This window comes from Dreissena polymorpha, chromosome 6, assembly GCF_020536995.1.
Source record: "Dreissena polymorpha isolate Duluth1 chromosome 6, UMN_Dpol_1.0, whole genome shotgun sequence".
Classification (NCBI taxonomy): domain Eukaryota; kingdom Metazoa; phylum Mollusca; class Bivalvia; order Myida; family Dreissenidae; genus Dreissena; species Dreissena polymorpha.
Genome location: NC_068360.1, coordinates 37,809,406 through 37,834,528, shown reverse-complemented (window position 1 = coordinate 37,834,528; position 25,123 = coordinate 37,809,406). Strand labels below are relative to the sequence as shown.

At 33.1% G+C, this 25,123-nt stretch overlaps 1 protein-coding gene across 1 annotated transcript; it reads left to right on the top strand.

The window, feature by feature from the left end:
* On the top strand, nt 1-22,303 carry LOC127835597 (tumor susceptibility gene 101 protein-like). Its single transcript, XM_052362032.1, has 5 exons — nt 1-90; nt 16,978-17,062; nt 18,488-18,553; nt 19,785-19,948; nt 22,070-22,303. Exons 1-5 carry the CDS (start codon nt 49-51, stop codon nt 22,301-22,303), a joined length of 591 nt encoding a protein of 196 aa, XP_052217992.1. The 5' UTR covers nt 1-48.
* The last annotated feature ends 2,820 nt before the right edge of the window (nt 22,304-25,123 follow it).

Below are 25,123 nucleotides of genomic sequence, written 5' to 3'. Positions count from 1 at the left end.
AGCAATCTTTGATTTATATAATAACGTGTAAGTTGTTCATCGCAAACTATGTCTTCGTTTGAACAGTTCTTTAATTATTCACTGAAGAAGGTATATGGCTTTAAAATGTTTTGTTTAGTATCTAGCTGTTCTTAATACGTACAAGTACAGGGGGGATGGGGGTATGTGTAATCTGGAGCTTATTGTGTTTAAGTAAGGTAGGTTTTAACTTACTTCAAAACGAAGGGGGTTGAACCCTATAATTCGGAATTTAATGAATACATAGATAAACACGCGTCGCAATGATTAAATACTTATTATTTAAGTTATTGTGTACTGTAAACATGCACAAATACTGTATATTATAAGAGGAAATGATATTTGAACAGCCAAATTCTCGAAGGTCACGAAATTAAACAACAAATGTATTGTCAATTTGCTTCAATATTTTTTTATTCCGATGTCTACGGTATTGAAACAAAAATCCGAAGGGAGCTCACTATGGAGCCGAACGGGTGTACTTATTAAAAAGCAATATAAATATTAAGTGGCTTTCCCGGTGAAAATATCCGCTACTCCTTCAGGAAAAACACGAAAACGACGCCATCTTGGAAGTAAATTCTAATTATCCTCACTTTAACCCAGTCCTGGCTACAAAAAAAGGTTTTACGATATATGTATACAGTGGTCATAATACATTTGTTGCCTTAGAATTCGTTTTTAGTCGCCTATCTGTTACTACGGAAAGGGATTCGGTTACCTCCCGGTCCTTCCGTTTGTCCGCCCGTCTGACCGTCCGTATGTGGACTTAACCATGAGCATAAACATAATGTTAGCATAGTATAAAAATGTAAATGTCGGTACATCAATTGTTACATTTAAATTTATAATGACTATATATTGATGTCAAAAATTACATCGATATGTTAAAATATCGAATAACATTTTTTAAACATTAAGAGTATAATCATCATCTAGATAACAGTCGATTTGTGTAGAAAGGTAAGGATTTTGAGTCTGTTATATAACTTGAATTATGCAGATAATTCATTATACCACGACGGACGACGGACGAATATATTGTCTCCTTAAACATGTCACTGGTTTAAAATTCCTCCAATTAATACGTGTTTACAGGTTGAAGTTTAATGTCACTCTGATTCAATAATAACATGAAATTCTAAGTCTTTATGGGACAACCTTTCAAGTTCCAGGGATGTCTCAAGCCATCTCTACTTCATTTATTGCTCAGTAAATCTTAACCTTGATACCATTTTGGAATTGTTATATATTTTAATGTCAACGTCATTAATATACTTTATGCTAAAGTATTTAAAATGATGTCGGAAATGGAATAGTCATTATTCTGAAATTGCTATGAACTTGAAAATGTGTATAACAATGTTATCTTATTGACTACACGATTTGCTAATTCATTGCAGTGTAATTAAGGGGAGTGAATCGCTTAGCAAATATATTAATCACAGAAAATCACATATAAGGATCACAGATAAACACTTAACATCGATGTTGACACGCTCAATTATACAATACACAGAATGCACTGTTAAATGGTGTACCATAAAATATAACACGATATATGTTACAATAGTAGAAAACAATGACATAGTTTACTAAGGCACATTGTATAACATTACTTCATTCATTTATTGTGGGCACTTTGAAGTAAAAAAGTAGTAACTTTCATAGACTTTCATTCAATGAAAAAATATTCAACAAGAGTTTGAGTCTCATATCCTTAATACAAATAAAATAATTACAAAGGGATTTTCACAATCAAACCTTTTGTTTAAATAATCTAAAATTAAAGGTACGGAAAAACAATTTTCTTTGAAACTCATAAAAAAGATGTTGAGCATTTAAACAATCAATTTATTACGGTGACCATGGTTTTTTGTGATTACTTTTGTCCTGGCTACAGCTTTGCTATTGCCTTTTGCGTTTCAATGGCGCTTCTCTATCGTACTTGCCATAAAAAATGAATACTTGGATATTATATAATGATTCGGCATTCTAAGTCTGATCACGTGCATATTTTATTTTGATAGCACAAGAAAACCAAATATTCAGTCAAAAGTCAACACTGTATTAAATTTTATATCATCATTGAACTCATTTAAAATTTCCAGTCAACTATGACATTCACTATTATTAACACTTTATTTTTAACCATTTTTTCATATAACATAACACTCAGACAAGAAGATGCTTTATTACAAAAACAATCAAATGCAGAAATACTGAATTCGATGATGATGCTTATAATGCTGATGGCGATTTTGAGTATGTTTTCGATAGTGTTTTTTATCGAGTTTAACAACATGTCGGATTTTGCTAGTTGTGTTAGGCATCCAAATAATAGATTAAATGATAAATAATATATTCTAAAAGGCTACAATCGATACAATCGATACATTTTAACTACATCGTCCTCTTTTTCATAAGATCAAACGTTGTAAGAAGGTAATTATAGACTCTAGTTGTTCAACTAACGAAGCCACGATCGATTCATTAAATAAATTACCTTTTAAATTGCATTTCAATAACTTTTGATGAATGAATGAACATCGCATCATGACAAGTAGATAAAAGAACAGAACAGAACATAACATAAAGTTTATTAAGACTTATACAAATGTTCATCGTCTAAATACATGAAATATAATACAACATACTGGCATGTGTCTATATATTACAACGTATGGGTTATAACAAAATGTAATCTAACAATTAGAGACAAAGTATAATTAACAAAGTAGTATGACTGTATAGTAAAATATCATTTCACCGGCAGTAAGCAAATACTTAGTTTTCGTTGATAATATTATTTTTGATAGAATTTCTTACGGTTAGAGCTTCCTTCATCTATTTACACAAATTTATAATTTCAATTTTACAAGTTGAGTTCAATACAGTATTGAATTTTAAAACTGATGGATTCACAAAGTAAACAGTTTTTTAATGTTTTGCCGTATTTGACGGAAACATGGACATTTAAATATAAAGTGGAATTCGTCTTCCATGTCCGTTTTATCACAACATTGACAGTATCGTTCATTATGATGAATATGGTTACGCGTGTATCTTCCAGTTTGACTTCTCAAAGGGTGGGCAGAAGTCCTTAGTTTAACAAGGTATGGATGCACACTTTTTGGCAGATCATCTAAATACGTTTCGTATTCAAGAGTTGTTTTGAAGATCAAATACATATCTAAAACAGAACTATTATTTGTATTGCCAAACCATTCTTGTTTAAATGTATCTATAATTCTACATTTAATTCACATAAAAACAACTTTGTATTGATCATATTTGCATTTTCAAATATATATGAAAATCCATAATCATTTAACAACTTTTTAACATTCGATACCCATTTTTTATACGCTTTATAACAATCATTTATCGCTTGGTTGTACACAGTTTGTATTATAATAGTTTCACTATTTACAACTTTAAGCCAATATTTTACAATGCGAAAATATATATTAACATATTGTGGGTGTCTACCTAATACACCATACACCGTTGCATTACATGTGTTGCTATTAACATGTAACAACCTTTTGCAAAATGTAAAGTGAATGCGTTCGATATCTTTTAATTTATTAAACCCCCATATCTCTGATGCATAATTTAAAATCGAGCTAACAAAGGCATCAAACAATTGAAACAATATTCTAGGTTTAGGATCGTACTCTTTGCATTTAAGAATTAAAGTATTCATAGCCTTAAGAGCTTTTCCTACTAAATGTTCCTGATTTAATATAAAACTACAAGTATAATTAATAATAGCGCCCAGATAGTTAAAATTATCGACCATTTCTATAGTTTTTCCATTATATGTCCATATCTTATCTTGACGAATTCTAGTATTAACAGTAAGTCCCACTGAGTTACAATAAAGGTAAATATTGTCTGCATGAGATTGAAATCATTAAATGATTACAATTATGATAAATGATAATCTAAATTTCTTCTAGTGATTTACCCAAAATGGCAATATCGTCTGCAAATAACATTAAAGTGAAAAATTCTATATTTAAACCAGAATGAACGCTGTCTTGTAAACAAAGTTCCAAATCCTCAACAAACAATGAAAAAAGAATATGAGACATTACCTCCCCTTGTCGTAAACCAACGGCGTAGCTAAAGTATTCAGAGTATGTCGCGCATGCTTTTACACATGATTTTACATTTTCATACATAATTTTAATTATTCGTAACATTTTGCCTTGTATACCGGATTTGTACATTTTTAGCCATAATGGATTGCGATATATACTATCAAAACAATTAAGCATATCAACGGCAACAACAATCAGACGCTCATTTTCATTTTAAAAATCGGTGTACAACTGACATCAGAATATATATGGCATCAACGGCTGAACACTCTTTTCTGAATCCGAATTGTGCATCCGAAATTGTAGCATTATTTCCGCAAAATGATTTGAAAATAACGCTCGTTGTAGAATGCCGCTAGCAATTAAAATTTACGTGGAAACTGTTAAACACAGAACTTTAAAATTCAATTTATTGAAGTACATCATACACTATTAAAGAGTACAACAATTGAAATGTTACCGTTTTCATTCGAGATATATACTCCAAACACTTGTAATTAAATAAAATAATTATCATCCATCTTAAACACTTACATACTTTGTTAATTATATTTCGTTTAAAAACATTCATGCCATTTAACTGAATGATGCAATAAACTGTTCAAGTCATGACCTCATAAGACACGCACGTGATGATTGCCGATATGTTTACATCCAGTAAAGTTGTGATTGGATCTCTATTGGCTTTGAAGCTCACGCGTTTGATTCGTAAAATGTTAAACATGATTTTAATTTTTTCTTAAATTGATATTATCAAATACGATTATGAAATTAACATTGTTTAACGTTCACCACAGATTGACTAAACTGATAAAAAAGAATGTTGATGAGGATGTCAAATTAACATACCTCACTTGTAAAGTACACGTTGACATGATACCCAAAGTTTCCTTCTATACAATTATTCCGTGGTATCATAAAAAAATCAAAAAGTAACTAACGAAGTAGACGACTTTTTACAATCTAAAAAAGTTATTTCTGTGGTTTTCGAAAAGAAGACCTTAAGTTTAAACACTCATTCAATGAATACTTAATAATATATTATTGCATTAAAACAACTCAATAAGCCCATTTAATCTTGTTGAAGAATCGCACAGTCAATTTAATTAAACTGGATGCTTTGTATTCACGTTATCGTACTAGACTTGCGACACCTTAAGGGTTTCGCGGGATGGAATGAGTGGGGAGATCATATACAATTTTCAGCTTTCAGGAAGCAAGGACCCTCTAGACGTGAAACATAAGCTTTCCAACACTATATGATTCCAGTTCCACAGCACATATTGCATTAGTTCAATGGGAAGAACATTAAACGGCATATTCACAAATCTCTGAATAACAAACAGTGCTCAAAAATATTTAAAGTAGTCATTTACTATTTAATTGATTATGTCCTCTGATTGTTGCATTTTAATTTAAATATGTGTTCCTATATGCATTTATTGTTGTTTTGACTTAAAAAACTAAAATGGATGCCCATTCTTAGTTTGCTGTCTTAGTCTACCCTAAAATTATACATGTTTCTTGCATAATTGAATTATCAAAAACTGCATACTTGTAAAGGCATTGTCAGAGTTATTTGGTTAGGTTAGAGACAAAGTAAAGCAAATATATTTATTTTTCTTAAAATGAATCATCCTCTGAAGCCCCCACTGGGATTCAAACCCAGATCTCTTTCCTCTGGGAAGGAAAGTATTCTATCTTGAAATACAAGGGCAAGTAAGAGGACAATTTGCAATTTTAAACCTATAAACATATAAACTTAATTTTTCACATGACCTTAGAAACAACACAGACATCTCCGAATCTGAAATACATTACAGTTACAATTCAGGTTTTTAGTATTGTGCATTGTACATGAATGTTTAAGTGTTGTATTTATCCTTGGTACACAGAACTGCCTAAAGATGCGTAAAATACCAGTATTCAAATCTGAAAACATCCCATGTGTTTGTTTTACTCTGTTAGTATCCCTATTTTATTTCAATAAAGCAGTTTTTTCCTTCTCCTGAAAATTTAACTAAATATCAGTTATGCTACTTTTTACATTCAGCAAATGACATGTGTCCGTAATGTCCATTTTGAAAATTTGGTTAAAAAAACATTATTTTTACCAAAAAGGTAGACTTAATAATTATTATTAAACAGTTGATGTATGTCGCCTTAATAAAAAAACAAAAATGGGAAAGAAATAAAATGTTTAAAAATGTCAGTTACATGACTTATAACATTAAGTAGACGATATAGCTTTGATACTTTAGGATAAGAGTAGACCTTAACACAAATAGGATAAGAGTAGACCTGAACTTAACCAAATTTTCAATTTTCTAACTATAAAAGGGGGCATTATTCAGTCAAAAAACAGAAAAAAATGGGTACAAAAAAATGTGTGTACGAAAACAATTGGGTAAGAAAAAATTATGCCGAAAAAATATATGCTAAAATAGCTTGGAGTCTTGACCACCAAAACGGCTTGGATTTTAATTATGCTGAAATAACTCGGGGTCATGACCACCAAACTGGCTTAGAATTCAATTATGCTGAAATAGCTCAGGATCTTGACCACCAAACTGGCTGGGATTTTTATCATGCTGAAAAAGCTCGGGATCTTTACCACCAAACTGGCTTGGATTTGAATTATGCTCATAGATCGGGTTCTTGACCACCAAACTGGCTTGCATTTTAATTATGCTGAAATAGCTAAGGATCTTGACCATCAAACTGGCTTGGATTTTAATTATGCCAAAATAGTTCAGGATCTTCACCACCAAACTGGCTTGGATTTTAAATATGCGGAAATAGCTTGAGGTCTCGGCCATGAAACTGGCTAGGATTTTAATTATGGTGAAAAAGCCCTGGTTCTTGACCACCAAACTGGCCTTGATTTTAATTATACCGAAATAGTTCAGGATCTTGACCACTAAACTGACTTGGATTTTAAATATGCTGAAATAGCTCAAGGTCTCCCCCACGAAACTGGCTTGGATTTTAATTATGCTGAAAAGGCTTGGGGTCTTGACCACCAAACTGGCCTGGATTTTAATTATACCGAAATAGTTCAGGATCTGGACCACCAAACTGACTTGGATTTTTATTATGCTGAAATAGCTCGGGGTATCCTCCACCAAACTGGCTTGGATTTTAATTATGGTTAGAAAGCTCGGAGTCTTTACCACAAAAATTGACCACCAAACTGGCTTGGATTTTAATTATACCGAAATAGTTCAGGATCTTGACCACTAACCTGACTTGGATTTTAATTATGCTGAAATAGCTCGGGGTCTCTGCCACCAAACTGGCTTGGATTTTAATTATGGTGAGAAAGCTCGGGTCTTGACCACAAAAATGGCTTGGATTTTAATTATGCTGAAATAGCTTGGGATCTTTACCACCAAAGTGGGCGGGGCCCTGGGGTGGGTAATGTGAACATGGATGGTCGAGACACTGTGTTGTCATAAGAAATCTTTAGTATTAATTTGAAGTCAATTGGTGAAGAATGGTGCGGCAGAGGCCGACGCGTATTCCCACGCCGCATGTTTGACCCAGGGGGCGCCCCAGGTTTGGTAATGTGGCCATGCATGGTTGAAATTGACCGTAACTATTGTCTTAAGAGATTTCGAGTGCTTGACAGGTTAATGTAAGCCATCATGGAGAGGGGTGGTTTATGTGGGTTGGTGGTAATTTAAAAGATGAAGTTTCAAAAATATAAAAGGGGCAATAATTCTGTCAAATGCTTGATACAGTTTTCTGCTCTTGTTTATAGATTGGGATCATGTTGGTAAAGAAGTATGCAAAATATGAAAGCAATATGTCAAAGGACATAGAAAATATTGGAGGTGGTATGCAAACTTTAACATAGATTTATCAAAAATATGCATATTCTAAGTATAAAAGAGCAATAATTCTGTCAAAATGCTTGATACAGTTGTCTGCTCTTGTTTATAGATTGGGATCATGTTGGTTATGAAGTATACAAAATATGAAAGCAATATGTCAAAGGACATAGAAAATATTTGAGGTGGTATGCAAACTTTAACATAGATTTATCAATAATACACTTTAACTCCAATATAGTGCGGTCCGTTATAACGCTGTGTCCAATATAACGCGGGGGATCCTTGGATCCCTTTTTTTCTCCAACCTTCCATTTCTGATTCAAATCCATGTTATGCAACTTCATGTATTTTCATAAATTCAAAGAAGCTGGCGATCACAGCTTGATTGCTTTATCCGCCCGTTTAACTGATTTTAATCGATTAGAGGTTAAACAACACTCGACAGCTAATTGGTGTTAATCTGTTGTGTAATGTCAATAAAGGTGTGAAAACAAGCGAGTCAGTGTTTATTACATGTATTCCCTATCAGAGCGGTTCGATGCGCTAATTTCAATAAGGCAAGTGCAAGCGGATTAATTATCAAATTAAAGTTATTTAAAACTATTACCTGTTTATGTTCCATATTTATCGTGTATTGTATTTCGTTGGTATAAAATATGGCTGTGTAAGTGTGTTATTGTTTATTATATGCTACACATGCTTGATAAATAAAGTTATCTTTGTGTGTGTTTAATGTTTCAGTAGGTATACGAAAAATACATTTAACAAGGGACAAAATTGTCACAAAACCAGGTTTTCATTGTGAAAAAAAAATCTGATAAACGGAGAAAAGTCAAACTGAACTTTTGAAATGAACAAACAAAATTAACCCCCTTTATAAGTTTTTTTTTTTTTTAAATCTATTTTTAGTCGTGGCGACCTTGACATTGGAGATATTGACGTGATTCTTTCGTGCGACACACCATCCCATGATGGTGAACAAATGTGCCAAATGATTTTAAAATCTCACAATGAATGACATAGTTATGGCCAGGACAAGCTCATTTATGGCCATTTTTGACCTTTGAACTCAAAGTGTGACCTTAACCTTGGAGATATCGACGTAATTATTTCGCGCGACATACCGTCCAATGATGGTGAACAAATGTTCCAAATGACTATAAAATCTGACAATGAAAGACATAGTTATGGCCCGGACAAGCTTGTTCCGCCAGCCCGCCCGCATTCGCCAATCTAATAACCATTTTTTTCCTTTGGAAAACCTGGTTAAAAATCCTGACGATTTATTTACATGCTAACGCAGTGTAATAGTTAACAGAGATGCACTTAAATTTTTGCCAGTTATCAGAAAGTCCACGGAAAGCACGTTTTTTACATGCTGCGTATGACGCAATAAAACATTTCTTTGTACATGTATCATTTTGCATCGTATTGCATTCAATCTAAATTTAAATTCGCTCGTTCAATGAAAGCTGTGTCCCATAATGCACTGTACTAATTTTTCTGAAAAATGGCGTAGGCATATGAATTTGTTAACGAAGTTCGTAAACATATTTCTTGTCATAAATGTTAAACATTATTTTTTCGTAAGTGATATAATTATATTGGATTATCGGATAAATGTGCACATTAGAAAAGCGGTAGTTATACTGTTATCGCTCGATTCGGTTTACATGCATGTATTTGCGGTTGACAACACAGCATGAAGATACACAAGACCTATATTATAGGCTATACTTTACCTGTTTTTATAGCCCCTTAAATAAATTAGCTCAAAACTTATAACGCTTTCTGTTTATAACGCTGTTGCGTGGCTTGGACCCCGTCATCCGCGTTATATTGGAGTGACAGTGTATGCATATTCTTAGTATAAAAGGGGCAATAATCCTGTCAAAATGCTTGATACAGTTGTCTGCTCTTGTTTATAGATAAGGGTCATGTTGGTAAAGAAGTGCATGTATGCAAAATATAAAAGTAATTTGTTAAAGGACAAAGAAAATATTTGGGGTAGTACACAAACTTTAACATGTGCACGCTAACGGTAACGCCGACGTGATCAGGATAGCTCCATTATATATATTTCATATATATTAGTCGAGCTAAAAATGAGTGAAAATCTCTGACCCGTCTCCACCCCATCCCCTTTAACTTTTGACCCAGGGGTCAGATCAAAATTCCAAATAGTGCAGGGTCGCACATAATGCTCATAGCTACCATGTGTTTAAGTTTCAAGGTTCTAGTGCTTATGGTGTAGGAGATAGTGGCTAGGACAGACGGACAGACTGATGTTGGAGATAACCACAATGAACCTGTTAACAGCCAACTAACGCTGCCAACAAAGCACAAGCTTTACGTGTCAGGATGCGGCACTATCTATACAAACTGCATAAGGAATTACAAGACGCTTAGGGTTTGAGGGACACCAAACCTGATTATGAGTCTTCCACACCTTAAGCATCTTAATAACCCTTTGCATGCTGGTAAATTTGTCGTCTGCTAAAATGTCGTCTGCTGAATTTCTAAAATCAGCATTTTCTTCATTTTTTTTTCAAAGAATACTATCAGAATAGCAAACAGTTTGGATCCTGATGAGACGCCACGTTTTGTGGCGTCTCATCTGGATCCAAACTGTTTTCAAAGGCCTTTAAAATTCGGTTCCTGCACTGAAAGGGTTAAATATACTTATTTGCTTGTGTACATGTACCTGATAATAAATTATTATTATTACCTGTTTTGGCATCAACAAGCTTTATCGATTGGCTCTCAAATTTTGCACATAAACGCTACACGATCAACCATTGGCCTTTTCATTTCAAGTCGGAGAGCAATTTAGCCCTTAGTCGGTCATAAAAGGGTGGAGGATCTATTTAAAGTACAACTATTCCAGATACAAAAATATGAATTCATTTATTTAATGCACTTATTTTCTTCTCTTTTGCTACGAAATGACCATAAACCAGCTTACGCATATTTTGCATTAGCAGATAATATTTCTTCTTTTACATATGAAAGGTAAAAAGAAATTCAAGCAGCATTTTATAATATAAATTCTCAATTTTATGGTTTACTATCTATTTTTCCCAATTTTATGGTTTATCTGGATTATTTTCTGAATTCAAAAGACACTGGCTTAAAAAAACTGTCTATGCATGTAACTGTTTATTGAAATCTCTTTATGAGTGATTATAAATGCATGATAAAATTCTAACATGTTATGTAATAGATAAATCTATATTGTTTGTATTTTTCGTAAACATTATTAGCCACCGTTGTGGTCAAACATATTTTTTTGTTTTATTAATGACTTTGTTTCACAGATTACTGTAACAGAGCTACAGATAAGGTGCGCATTTGTGTAAATACCCAATGTAAAATTGCCGATAACGCATAGAAAAATAAAACCATGCGTTCCGAAACCCAATTGAAATTGCCGATTACGCATATCATATTTTTCCTTTGCATAACGAGTAAATTTGTCCCGGAAATACCCTGGTCAGAAATACCCGGATTCTTTCCGCTTTGTCCAAGTGCTTTCAGTATAACCTTCAGCACAATAATATGTACGGAAAAAAGTGTCTTTGTGACTACATGTTATTGTTGTGAAAATGTCGAAACCTTGAGGCCTTAAAAATGGAAACATCGTATCCTAGGAACAAAAAAACTCAATTTTAAGATATTTAACCGCAGGCAACACAAAATCAGAAGCGGAAAATATAGTGAAACTAATTCTTGACGATATTATGTCGGAGGCAATCGCTGTCAGTGCTTACATTGTAAGAAAACTGGTGGAAAAAAATCGTTGAACTTTTTGTTTTAATCAAGACTGTATATTATGGATACATCTACATAATTACACAAAATCTCTGAAACTAATCAATTAAGAGTGGAACTACAACCAGCTTATTCAGGTAAGCAGGTGAGAATTTAAGACAATGAACATACCCAATTTTAAAACAAAGGTACCCAATTGTCAATTAAAGTACCCGGTAGTGGGTACCGATTTTTTTGTACCCAATTGAATATGAAAATACCCAATTGAACTCAAAAGTAGTGGGTATTAACCAAATTACTCAAAAAAGTTATCTGGAGCTCTGCTGTAACGTACAATCTTTATACGGAATGAAGGAGTTTTTATTTACAAGTACACTTTTTGTATTTTTTTGATAGTCTACTTAATTTTTGTTTTACTGTTAAACAAAATTAAGCCGCACGCGTCAGACTAATGTCGTTACAATCTAGAGTTTAAATGAAATTATGTCACACGATAGACGTATTAAAATATTTAACTGCATGTCCGACTTGTCGTCATTAAATTCAAGTAGTCATCAAATTCAAGATTTAAAATGAAAATACGTCACAAGATATATGTATTTCATACCATCCAATTTTTTAAGAATATTTTCAGATCTGAATACTGGTATTTTACATGTGTTAAACTTTAACTGTAATGTATCGCAGATTCAGAGATGTATGTTTTGTTGTAAAGGTCATTTAACCCAACATATCTCAGACACAAAGAGTGTCCAAATTTGTGCGAACAATTAAATTAAAACTAAGACATTTATCGATTGTCATTACCTGCTGTATAATTTATTTGTGTACTGACATATATTCAATTGTGGTGAAATCAACCGGGATCACCTTGGTGAGAATCTGGTGGAAAAATCACTGCACTAACCTGAGGCATCAGAGTGTCATGATTGATTGCTCAGTTGTACATATTTTTTGAATTCTGGCTACCATAACTTTAAATGTCGCTTTTTATGATTTTTGACTGGCGCGACTTTATAGTTATGGACCAACCCCATTAGGAAAGTCAACCAGAAAATGCCGAAAGTCGACAGTTTACAAAGACCGGTCCAAAACAGCTTTTAAATGCAGTTATTGGCCCATATCAATCACTTGATTGGAAAGATTGACATTTTTCACATTTAACTGATACATTCTTTCACAAAATACTATCTTAAACATTTAAAATTTATCTATTCTGCTCTTTCATATCGAGAAAAACAGCGATGTGACAGACTTTCTTGAAATGCGAATCTCCCGAGATTTCACGGTCATATGATGGTATTTCTACTTTTAGTAACATACCATGTGCTCAAGTGTTTTCAAATTCAGAATGACATTTCCCGGTATTTTAGAATATTCTGGCTTGTTTTGTGAACAAATTGTAGTGTAAATACAAACTCAAAGTAAATATTTAAAACTTCACACTGAAATCATTTTTATAATCCACCAGACTTGTTGTTAATCACAAATAATAGATTTCAGAAAACGAAAGTAATGTTTACAATTTCAGCAAAAAATGTCAAGGTCGTTCGAAAGTATCCAAATTAAAACTAGTCTTGGACAAAGCGACAATGGCGTCAAAATTGTGAATTTCAGACTGATGAGAGTTATTTTCATCTATTGTAAGATGCATTTGAAACATTTGAACCTTAAAATATTCCTTGGTGCAGTAATTTATATTCATTCACCAATATATGTAGAAATGTATCCAAGAAAATGAGTATTCTTTGATTTATAGCGTGACATAAATATGTTACGACTCTGGTTGACTTTCGATACGGGGTTGGCTTCATCATACAGGTATGTCAATACTATATCAGTGTCCGACAAATTTCTTATTTTTCAGGGAGCCCACTGGGCTACCAATAAAAATATTTGGTAGCCCATATAATTTTCCTACAAAATGATAAGATGCAGGTTTTCATCTTTATTTTATTTCTTCATTTACATATATACATAATATGTATACATACATATACATAATACAGCAAGTAGTCTGATGTACACAGTCAATATCGTTAATTAATGTTACAGTACAGGCACCGTGTACTTAAATGTAAATGTACCAAAGAAAATCATATACTACATGTAGATATTACATGTATGTGCACATGTATGTGTACTTAAATTCGGACAGCACATTAAGTTGGAAACGTAAATAAAGCGTTTAGATGATCAATACGACTGACTCGTATGGTGTTAATCAATGCAATTGCTCTTTTTAACAACAAATACCGAGTTTCAAGAAATCAAGAGTATTAATCATTTATTTACTTGTGTCCGACTTTAAGTTCTGTCCGAATTTACATATTGCATCCGTATGTTACGACACTAGTGTGCAGTCAGTATACAATACAATAATTGTTTCAATAATGAAGGAACTGATACAGTGTCATGGCTCGAAATTAACACTCGCACACTCGCAAAATGCGAGTGAAAAATACGGATTGCGAGTTAAGTTTTAAGCCACTAGTAATTTTTTGCGAGTAAAGAAATAGTGAAAAAAAAATAAGTAATATTGCTAAATATGCTTGACGTTCTGAACGCTAAACCGTAGGTCATAGAACGTCCATATACCCGTATGCGGAAGTCCGCACCTTGTATGTAGACTGGTAAAGATATAGTACAGATTCGCGGATGGTATTGGTACAGAGAACGTTAAACAGTCTACTAATTCAAACGTGTTCATTGAACTTGAACAGACATGGTGTCGAAGCGAAAAATAACTAGTTTCTTTTTGCCCACAGGCGTAAATAACAATACGAAAGATAAAGCAAAGTTAACCTTTGAGTAAAAAAAAACAAAAACGTTAAATTATGTTTTCAGCAAAATTTTCGAGAATGTTTTTGATTTTGCGAGTTGGTATGAAAGCTGCTCGCAATGTTTTGCAAGTAGAAAAAAAAAAGTTAAATTCGAGCCCTGAGTGTTACCGTAACGATACAGCGTGTTTACATTATATTTTATGAAGAGGAAATGTCAATGCCAAATAATTCGCGAGATACCCCGGTACTTTAGTTGAAATTCACAACGAAACTTTTAATGGAAATTAAATGATCTCAATGATGTACCCACTACAAAATTTTTATTTACAAATAAATACACCCATGCCAATTTGTGTGCGCTTTTTATCTGGACCAGGGGTTATACGTTTGTATAGGTCCCTGTCTGGACAAAGAAATTCATTTATTAAATGTAGAATTTTGTAACCTAAAATAGCTGTACACAACGTGTGCAAACCGTCGCAGGTGATTTACGCAAGTTGCAATTGAACGGTCCTGATTGGGAGCTTATTTCATCATATCTTTAAATAGAATCATATGCCGAAATTCAATTGACACTTAAGAAAATTTCAAACGTTTGTGTTTATGACTCTCATCGTCTATATTACCCTCCCATAATTTGGTTTAAAAAAAATTAAATTGGGCATATATGGGATTATTGATTAACAGTCGATCAATCCAATTATTAATTGACAATGCAAACTTATTAGCAGGTGTTAACCGCGTTGTTATTAATATTCATTTTCGGTTTCATTACCGTTTTGAAGAATCCGCTATTGTTTTGATTTATTTAATGTTCTGCATCCTTGGATATTTAACGACATAAAAAACGTAGTCGCTCTTACTCATAGTTGCGGTTAACAAAGAATTCCAAACTGCGAAATGATGTTGCATCATGTGCGCCAACTATCCAACCGGCTCTCATTATATTATTAGCAGACGACAAATGTTGATTCTGATTGAATGATTAAAATTCACTCTTACTGTTTACGACATTACCGCAAGTGATCGGTGACTGATAAGATAATTGATTGCACTTTGTTATCGGATTATAAACAAGACACGGTGTAGAAACACATGGTCAGCGTGTTTATTCTACGTATGTCTGTCAATAAAACGGGCTACCGCTCTTATAGATTTATAGTAGCCCGGCGGGCGTCAGCTGAACATTTCAGTAGCCCAATGAAAAAATGGATTTGTCGGACACTGCTATATAAATTGTACGCTGAAGTTTCTTTAGCTAATATTTTTCTTATGTTGACAGACCATTGACATTGCTGGGGTTTGTTGAGATAAATACTTATTATCATCAGGGGCAGGAAGACATTAAACAGCGTATCATTACGTAGACAACAGTTGCACAACTGTATGCGTAAAAGGTAAATCAGTATATTAATAATTATGTTGACAACTAGCTTACGTAGCAACGTCCGAAAATATGAATAATCCGACATCTATTTCAATATTTTAAATTCAAGATATAATGACTACTGAACTGTTTTACTTTAAGGAAAAAACAGTAAAAGTATGTTTTTAATGAAAATGAAACACAACAAACAATATACTTATCATGATAACGGCTAAACGACTTATTATCCCAATATAACACTGTCATTGAATCGCACATTTCAATTTAAAATTATTCCCCTTGAAAGTTAATGCATATTGATATAACGAATTCATCAAACGTTATCAAACATGAGTAATTTGCATTGCATCGGATTCCCACAATATTATGTGGATGTAAATCGGATGCGATTGTTGTTTATGTGTCAATTTGCCAGTGAGATACTTAAATTTCTTGCGTAGTAAAATCGGCTAGATTGAACTTAACCGGTACGCAGTTGTTTACCACTATCAAATCTACTGTAAAGTACACAAAGATACTTACATAATTCTGCCGTATCTGTCTTAATAAACATCCGCTGCACAAAATATAGACATTTGTATTAATGATTATAAAACACAATCATATTTTTCTGTGTTTATTGAATTTATGACACTGAGTTTCTTTGTTGCGTTACAAGATGGCGGATCTCTAGCGCTGTTTGTGAAGTGACGTCACAATGTTTATTTGAGCGCGTGCTCGTTCCCACAAAAAAAGTCTAAACACAAAATACTCGAAAACTTGATTTTTGCCAGGTATAACGCCTACGCCAACAGGTAGATCGCATTCTTGTCCATATACATGTCAAATTTCAGCAAACGTGTTCGGCCAGTTTTCAAGAGACCCAAATCGCGGCTATATGCCTCAACTTAACGAAACTTAGCCCCCTTTATCATTCGTTCGAATGAACGTCATCAATGATGACGTCCAATACATCACTCATTCCATAAGTAGAGAAACACGACCATATGTACGTAAAAGTAACACCATCTTGACTATTCATTTCAGTAGTTGGTCTTTCTAAATAAGATATGAATTCGGTCTGTTTTTTCCAGTACAAATATCGAGATGATACCAAGTCAGATGTTCTTCTTGCAATCAACACATTTCCAGGATTGAAACCGCATTATGAGGACTATGGTAAGACATATTTCAAATGCCAGTCTTATCATCGACACATTAAACATAAATGATTAATCAGTTTATGCGCAAAGTTTGTAAACTTATGATATTTCTAGCCATTACCGACAAACATTTTATGCAGATGATGTAAGGTTAAATATCTTGGTTTCGTTTTGGAACAGTTTTTTGAGCAGATTACTGTCCATATCAAACGATTTTGCGTGCGATTGATTATAATCTGTTGTGTTGAAATTATCATATGAAAATAAGAACAATCGGGTGCGTTACTTTATCATTAACGCTTCATTTAGGAAACAATATTTATGATTGGATGCGATTTCGTTGTTGCAGTAGTAGCTCTTAATATTTTTATATTAACGTGATTTTTGTGTTTAAAGCTTATATAATATACCATTAAAACATATTGGATTTAGTCAAATACTTTGAATGAATTTCCAAAAAAAATATAAATCGAGCGTTTAAGGATACTTAATTTTCATCCTTTACTTGTACGAATAAGACATTAATAAATTCCCCATAAAGCCATGCGCTTAAAGCTACAAATGTAGGTGTGTTTGCAAGTCTGAAAGTAGTGTAGTTTGGCGATTATTTTTCATTCGGGTTAGGACAGTCGAACTGCAGCGGCGAAGTTTAAATTTGGCATGTTTCATTAATATATCCACGTCATAACATTCACTCTCCTTCTATAGTATTCATTTGAATTCAAAATATTTCAGACTTTCCACTTCTATACATGTGTTAAGTTGACTGACTACATTCGGAAATAATTACAGGCATTACATGCTACTTTTTTGGTGTGCAATAAACATATATTTTCCCCGAAAGCTCATTTAGATGACAATACGTGGGTTTACAAATAAACGATTGAAGGGTTATGAATGAAATGATATTGGTATTCTTCCCATCTCGACCCGTATCTAAGCTATTTTGTAATATTCACCAAGCCAGTTTCAACCTCCGCGCATATAAAGACTGGTTCCGAGGAATGCTTTTACGAGCATACTGATTATGACTGCATATAAGCATATATGTCCATGTTTTTTCTTAATTGCTAATTGTATTAATCAAGTTAATGAAATGCAAACAAATAACCGTAAATAAAAAGGCGAGGTTTGTATTGTAAGGATATTAATGATAACTCTATTACATTTCACACATTATTGTTTCCCGCTGAAAATATTTTGTTAGCGCGGTATAAGTAAATTTATTTGAAAGTGATTCGAATAAAAATGAGAGAGATGCGACAAAGTTTAAAGTCGAAGGCCAGTAATGCTTTCCTCAAGAGTATCACTTTTGTTGACATGTGTTAAACGTTCTTGAGCAGTAATAACTATATAAGTAATGAGTGTTTCTAATATGAAAATGACGGAAAGCAAAGTGATGTTGCAGATAATGAATTATATCACTTACCTTAAATTCCAGTGTTCACAGATGGCAGCAATATGATGCTCCTGCAACTGTATGGAACGATCCCTACGAAATACAACGGTCAGCATTTATAGTATGTTACAATATAAGAGGTGTTTTGCAACCTGTGCAACAAATTTTGGAGTTAATGAGTATCGAAAGTAACGCCATGAAGATCGGTTGTTCAAACCGTTCTATTAAAGTGATATTATGGGCATCTTACAGTTTATAGGTGTCTATCGCAACCGTTGTTTATTTTTGGTGTTTTCACTTCATATACACTTATATTTGTTAATGCAGCATCAATATACTAAAACAATATCACGGAAAGAGAAAAATAATGCATTTGAATATCAACCGTACTTTCGTTTTGACAACTGACGACAAAAATGATTCGATTTACGATGTGAATCTTAATTTAGTTTTAGTGCAGATTCTTTCATACGACACAAAGACACTATTTTGTTTTACGGATCATTTCGGCTTAAAGGAATGGGTGAGTCACGTAAAATATCGAATATAATATATATTTTTATAAACAACTGGTAGCAAGATGAGTTGCAGATAATTGGTCAGTAAACACATTTTAACTAACTTTTTTGACCTTGTTATTCTTTTCAGCTCAATTCAACAGTGAAAAATGCCCATAATATCACTTTAAGCTACAAACTGTTAATTCTTCCAGATTAAGAAGAATGTTCTTTGTGTTAACATAGTGTTTATCGTTAGAAGAAGTTTTTGAATATTGATCATTTCATTGCTGCAATTACTTCGATAGCTTTATCGACACACTAGCAGAGGCACATAATTCAATAAAATAAAATAAAGTCAGTGATGTAGATATAATTTGTCAAGGGAAGGGATGGTGCCTGTTCTTTCTATGATAAGTCATTAAACAAAATACGATGAAACTAAATAGAACAGCTAACAAATTGATTACATATCGATTATTGATAAACCAACATAGATTGACAAGAAATATACCGTGTGTTCATTTGTGTAATATTGTATTACCAACACGATTTTCCCTTGAATCTTTTACGTGTATAATAGTGATTGACGGTTCTGATAACCATGTAGACAACTCACGAAAGTGATCCATGTTTAAAATGAACTAAATTCGAGTTAATGTTTGTATAAGAGTAATGTCCTTTCTTGGCAAACATTTTGAAACCACGTATTCATTTATATTTTTCAGAGAGCATTTATTTTACACTAAAATATGTATGCTATTATATAAAGCTGTGAAATATATATTCCAGCTCGTCGTCTATGTGTGGTTTATTCCGTACCTGAATAATTACATCTACAGGTATCGTGTACAACATCCCAATCAAGGTCTGTCTAATGGACACACACCCCTGCAGTGCCCCAATTGTGTTTGTAACACCAACCGCCACCATGCAGATCAACTCTGGGCGTTACGTTGACCAGAACGGGAAAGTCGACTTGCCATATCTTAGGGAATGGAACTATGTACGTAAACAATACTGTATAAGTGTCATATTTGTTAAATCGGTTCAATGACTTAAACACCTTTTAGCAGTGTTATAACTTATTTCAAGTGTAAGTTTACTTTAAATACTTACTTTAAAAGCAATGAAATACCTAATGTGTACAGTTCATGTATTATAAAAATTACATTTAATTACGTCAGCTCAAATGCAAACAAACACAAGATTTTTGACAGAAAACAATCGAGACATGAGGTATGTATTGACGTTTTCTACCTAAACACTTTGATATTTGTGGACAAGAACGATGCAACGTCCACGCCAATACATCTTATATATAGGTGGTTTGTTTAAATTCTTAGCTGCCATGCTTTCTGAGGGCATTCAAAGACAATCTCTATTTGACGATTCAAACAACTATTTGTTCTTAATGTAAAGGATGGGTTGTGTAATTCGTCAATTTTCAAGCGATCGATTTCATACACATGTACAAATCGCTTACACATTTTAAGGGCATTAGGACGGGGAAAAAATAGTAACATAATGGTCTAGCGTTTGTAAAGTGGACTTATAAAATATGATAACGGTCACACACTAGACGTTTATGCGAACGAAAACACGTGCAACTCATGATATAGCAACGAATCAAAATTAAAAATTAAACTTAATGTTTCAGACAGAGAAATCAAATAAACATAATGTACACGCCGTTATTGTGGCAGTGCTCTGGTAATTAAGAAAAAATTCGTCAACAGAAACAATTTGCGGAAACAGCGGGACAAATCGGAATATCAATAACAAAGTATAAACATTCACTACATATGTTTCAGGATCAAATGTAACAAAGTTCATGAGGTTTTCGAAAAAATTGGTTCAAGTGTCACTTGAATGCAATGATGCTATCTTTAATAAAATACATTGTTGGTAACTTTTCTATAAGTAGTATATAAACTGTATTGATCTTATATCCTCTTTCACGATGTACATACGCTATGCAACTAAATTGCGACAGGATTCTTTTTAATTTAAGTAAATACTTATGCATGCAAACAAACGAATTTAACAAACCGAATGTTGAAACTGTAAATTAAATTTAATAAATCAAACTTTGATAAGATAAGTGGTCAAATAAGTTATTTGATTCACTGGTTTAGGGGCATATTGATTTGTTGGTCAATTACTTTGGATACAAAATGAACACGAATATACGGAACATAAAAATGCAATAGTCGAAATATAATGATCAGATCGTAATATTTATTATACCCCTATTTTTGAAAACAAAATATAAACAAACAATTGTGGGTTTTTTAATTAGATGTGTTGTTGTTCACCTATAAGATCAGAATGTGGTCGTTCGCATGATTAAAAAGTTTGCAATTACACGTGAAATAGGTATATTGCTTCTAAGAATTCACATACATTTTCATTTATTTACGTAATTAAATCACCTGCAAGCCGACGTCAATAATAAAACAGCACAATTAAAACATAACATATGGTCGTTTACATTATGAAATGGAAATTCGTCATCGACTGGTCTTAGAAAGTATACTGTCCGTAAACTCGAACACTATGGAGACAGAAATCGGAAATATTGCTACGAAAGGTGCTCTATTCCTCTTTTAATCTCAAACATGTTAAAGGTAGTAATGCCTTTAACTCGACGTTTCAATGTTAAAATAACTGTGGTCGTTTTCCTCACATTGGTCTGGGATTACCCAACGTTATTTAACTTGCGCCGGTTGGCTGTCAGTATTTGACCGAATTATTAACTATAAGATTCTAATTTAGTACATTTGTATTAACACGTGCACACAATACTCAATTATCTGTACAACTTGTTTTTCCATAAATTGTAAAAAAATCGTTATGTTTATGCACTACACTAGTAAAAGTCTTTGAAATATATTGTATCACTATTTCTACAAGTCCGCCAAGACCAATCAGGGATGACAGTTTCAGCGCTTATGGTATTTTTGTTTAAAGAAAGTCTATTCTCAGCAAACATCAAGTAAAGCCTACAGTTTTGTCCCTTATCAGCCTATGCGGACTGGACAGGCAAATCTTGGATGACATATTTCAGACATGTGTTGTGCCTGGTTTTCCAGAGCGAGGCTCGTATTTTCTGATATGCTTCCAGCCCAACTCTGATCTGCTGGGGTTGCTACAGATCCTATCGATCGTTTTCGGGGAGGAGCCTCCTCTCTATGCCCGCCAGGAAGCGATCAATCAGCCACCACCCTCCCGTCTACCCCCGCACACAACCAACCAATCAGACGCCGCCTCCAGTGCCTGCCCGCTCACAGCCTTCCAAGCTTACGCCCCCTCCAAGATACCCAACCAAGAGGACACCCAACCCTCATGCAGGAGGTAAGCTAACAAAATGGTTATTGGCGACCTTGTATTAACATTTTATAATCGGATACAAACTTTGACACATGTGTTATTCCTGAGAAAAATCACATTACTTAAGGGGTGTTTTGCTGATTTTTTCCATCTAATAGATTTAGTCCAAAATTTATATTTAAGATATATATACAAATACTATATGAAACATGAAACAAAAACATAGGGTCATTCGGCCTTGTTTTGATTTTATTCACCATCATATAACATGTACTTTTTCAATAAAACTGAAAAATCTCTAATTGCGTAAAAATATTTAATAACCTATGAAATTTGCAACATGTAGATAATATATAGCTAAGATACATCATATACCATTTAATTAAACCATACACTACCAATAAAATGGAGTACACAAGTTAAATTTTAAGAAATTTATTTTTTATAATTTTTATGTCAGCCCATAAAAAAACGTCAATAGAATTCTGCGACACTGCTCAAATATGTTCATCTACGTATTGTTATTATAAAAGACAAATAAAAAAAAACTGAGATTTTTTGTTTTAACAATCCCTACCGCCTTCGTCAAATTTCATAAAATACAGCAATTAGACAAAACCCAAGTACCGGTACATAGATTGTTATAAATATGCATAAACATAAGAATTTGTTTACAATCTAAACTGGGATCACAACAGCTTACCAACAGAGATTAATAAAAAAACAATATTTAATCACAAACATTAGACCATACATTATCAAACTCGACCTTAATCATTAATAACGGACATGTACATGTCACAGATTTCGGTATGTTTTGAAGTTTGTGATTTAATGCTTTAAATTGATAATGTAAACAACAGGACGAAAAAGCTCCAGTATACAACAAGAATGAAATTAAAGAAAGAAAAAAAAGTTAAAACAAAGTTATCACCACCTGGGATCGAACCACTGACAATTGTATTATGAACCATCTCGGTCATTTTTGATGATAATGATAACAAAAATATTGAGTTGTGATAATAGCATCATCGGTGTTGCTATAAATATATCCTCGGTTAAATAAACTGCCGCAACACCCCTTAAGAAACATTCTTACTAGATTCAAGTTTAAAAGGCATCTATTCCAACCGTAAGAGCTTATTTTATTGTAAATGATTGTCTTTCTATGCTTAGCTGCTAACAGAAGCATGTCAAAGATGTTAATATATTTAGTACATATATATATACAAAGGTGTATGGTAATGTTTGGAGATTAAAACACTTTAATCACTTATTTGCATTTTTAAAATAGTAACAAAATACATTAATTCTAAAACACTGTCATTAACTTACAAGAATATTTACGTACATGTACTCACAAAGTGATGTTATCTTTTGAAAAACTGTGAAATTAATGGCTTATGTAACATAAACCATTTAATACATGCATGAAAAATAAGTATAATAAAGCACAGTATTCAGCTTGTTTAAAAACAATATCTTATAAAACTGTATTACCTTTTAAAAAAAAAATGCTGGTTTTGGACAAGCGTTTTATAATTTATCATGAAACATCAAGTAACAGCGAATTGATTAATTACACAATAAACAGGAAATCACCTTTATGCATTAAATAAACAAGCTTGTTGCTACTGTTTAGAATTACACTGTCTTACTAAAATATGATCATAGCATAGTGGTCTAGGTAGTGAGTCCTTTAACATACTTTTAATACTAGTTTAACATTATTTGGCATGCACTGGTCGACAAGCAGACTATGAATGATTCGTATTTCTTCAACATGTTAATTGCCCTCTAATTTTTAATTTTACAACACTTTGACATTGTTTGAACATCTCATCTTCATAACAACGTAGCTGATGTTTGTATGCAGACAGACATATATTTAATCTACACAGTTCTATAAAAGTTCACACATGTTCCATCCAAGAAAATCAATGGACAAGATAACCATGGGTTGTATCTTTCTTCCTTGGAAACTTTGATAGTGCAGGAACCACTACTTTGTTGATTTCTGAAAACTGTCAGTTTTGCTCTATGTAATGGCTTGCGTGATATCCAGCACTTGGCAGAACAGCTTCTCAAAATGGAAAACCATCAAAAAACCATAAAATTTGATAAATTAAAAGATATAACAGACATTTTGTAACTGTCCTTTTTTGTTGATTTTGACAAAAGGGTAAGGTTGTGGTACAAAAATGATGTTTGCAAGCATGGCTTCTTACTCCTTCTAACTTCTGCACATAATAAAATGTGTGATCTTACATTTACAGCCCAATACTAATTATATTCGGGGGAGATCAACATTTTATTAGATTATGTGGTTTGAGGCTTAATCTTTAAAAAGCAATGTGTAACCATATGCATTAAATGATAAATGTGACCGGGGAAAGTGCAGACGAAGTAAAAAGAAGTTAAAAAATACTGAAAAGTTAAATCAAAATTACGTTCAAATTTGGTGAATAATCGTGTTCCTGATGGATTACAATCGCAACTTACCAAAATATTACGCATGATCACAGGTAAAAACTGCTTCCGGAGAGCGAATGGAAAATTGATAAAAAATTTAGACATGTAAACTGCTCGCAAGGGGACGCAATTTATATACCACCAGTACCCGCCAGCGATCGGAATTTAGTGATTACTTCCCGGATGCTGATTTTGGTGTTTGTTATTTCTCAGTGTTTACCTCCCTTTAAATTTGAGACCTGTAAAAACAACGCCGGCGTAAATTATTTCAACAAATAAGTTTGTTTAGAAAAATGTTTATTAATAAATGAGGATAACAATAACAATAAGATTTAGAATTGATCGAAGGAAATGAATTCGTGCCTAATCGTATTCG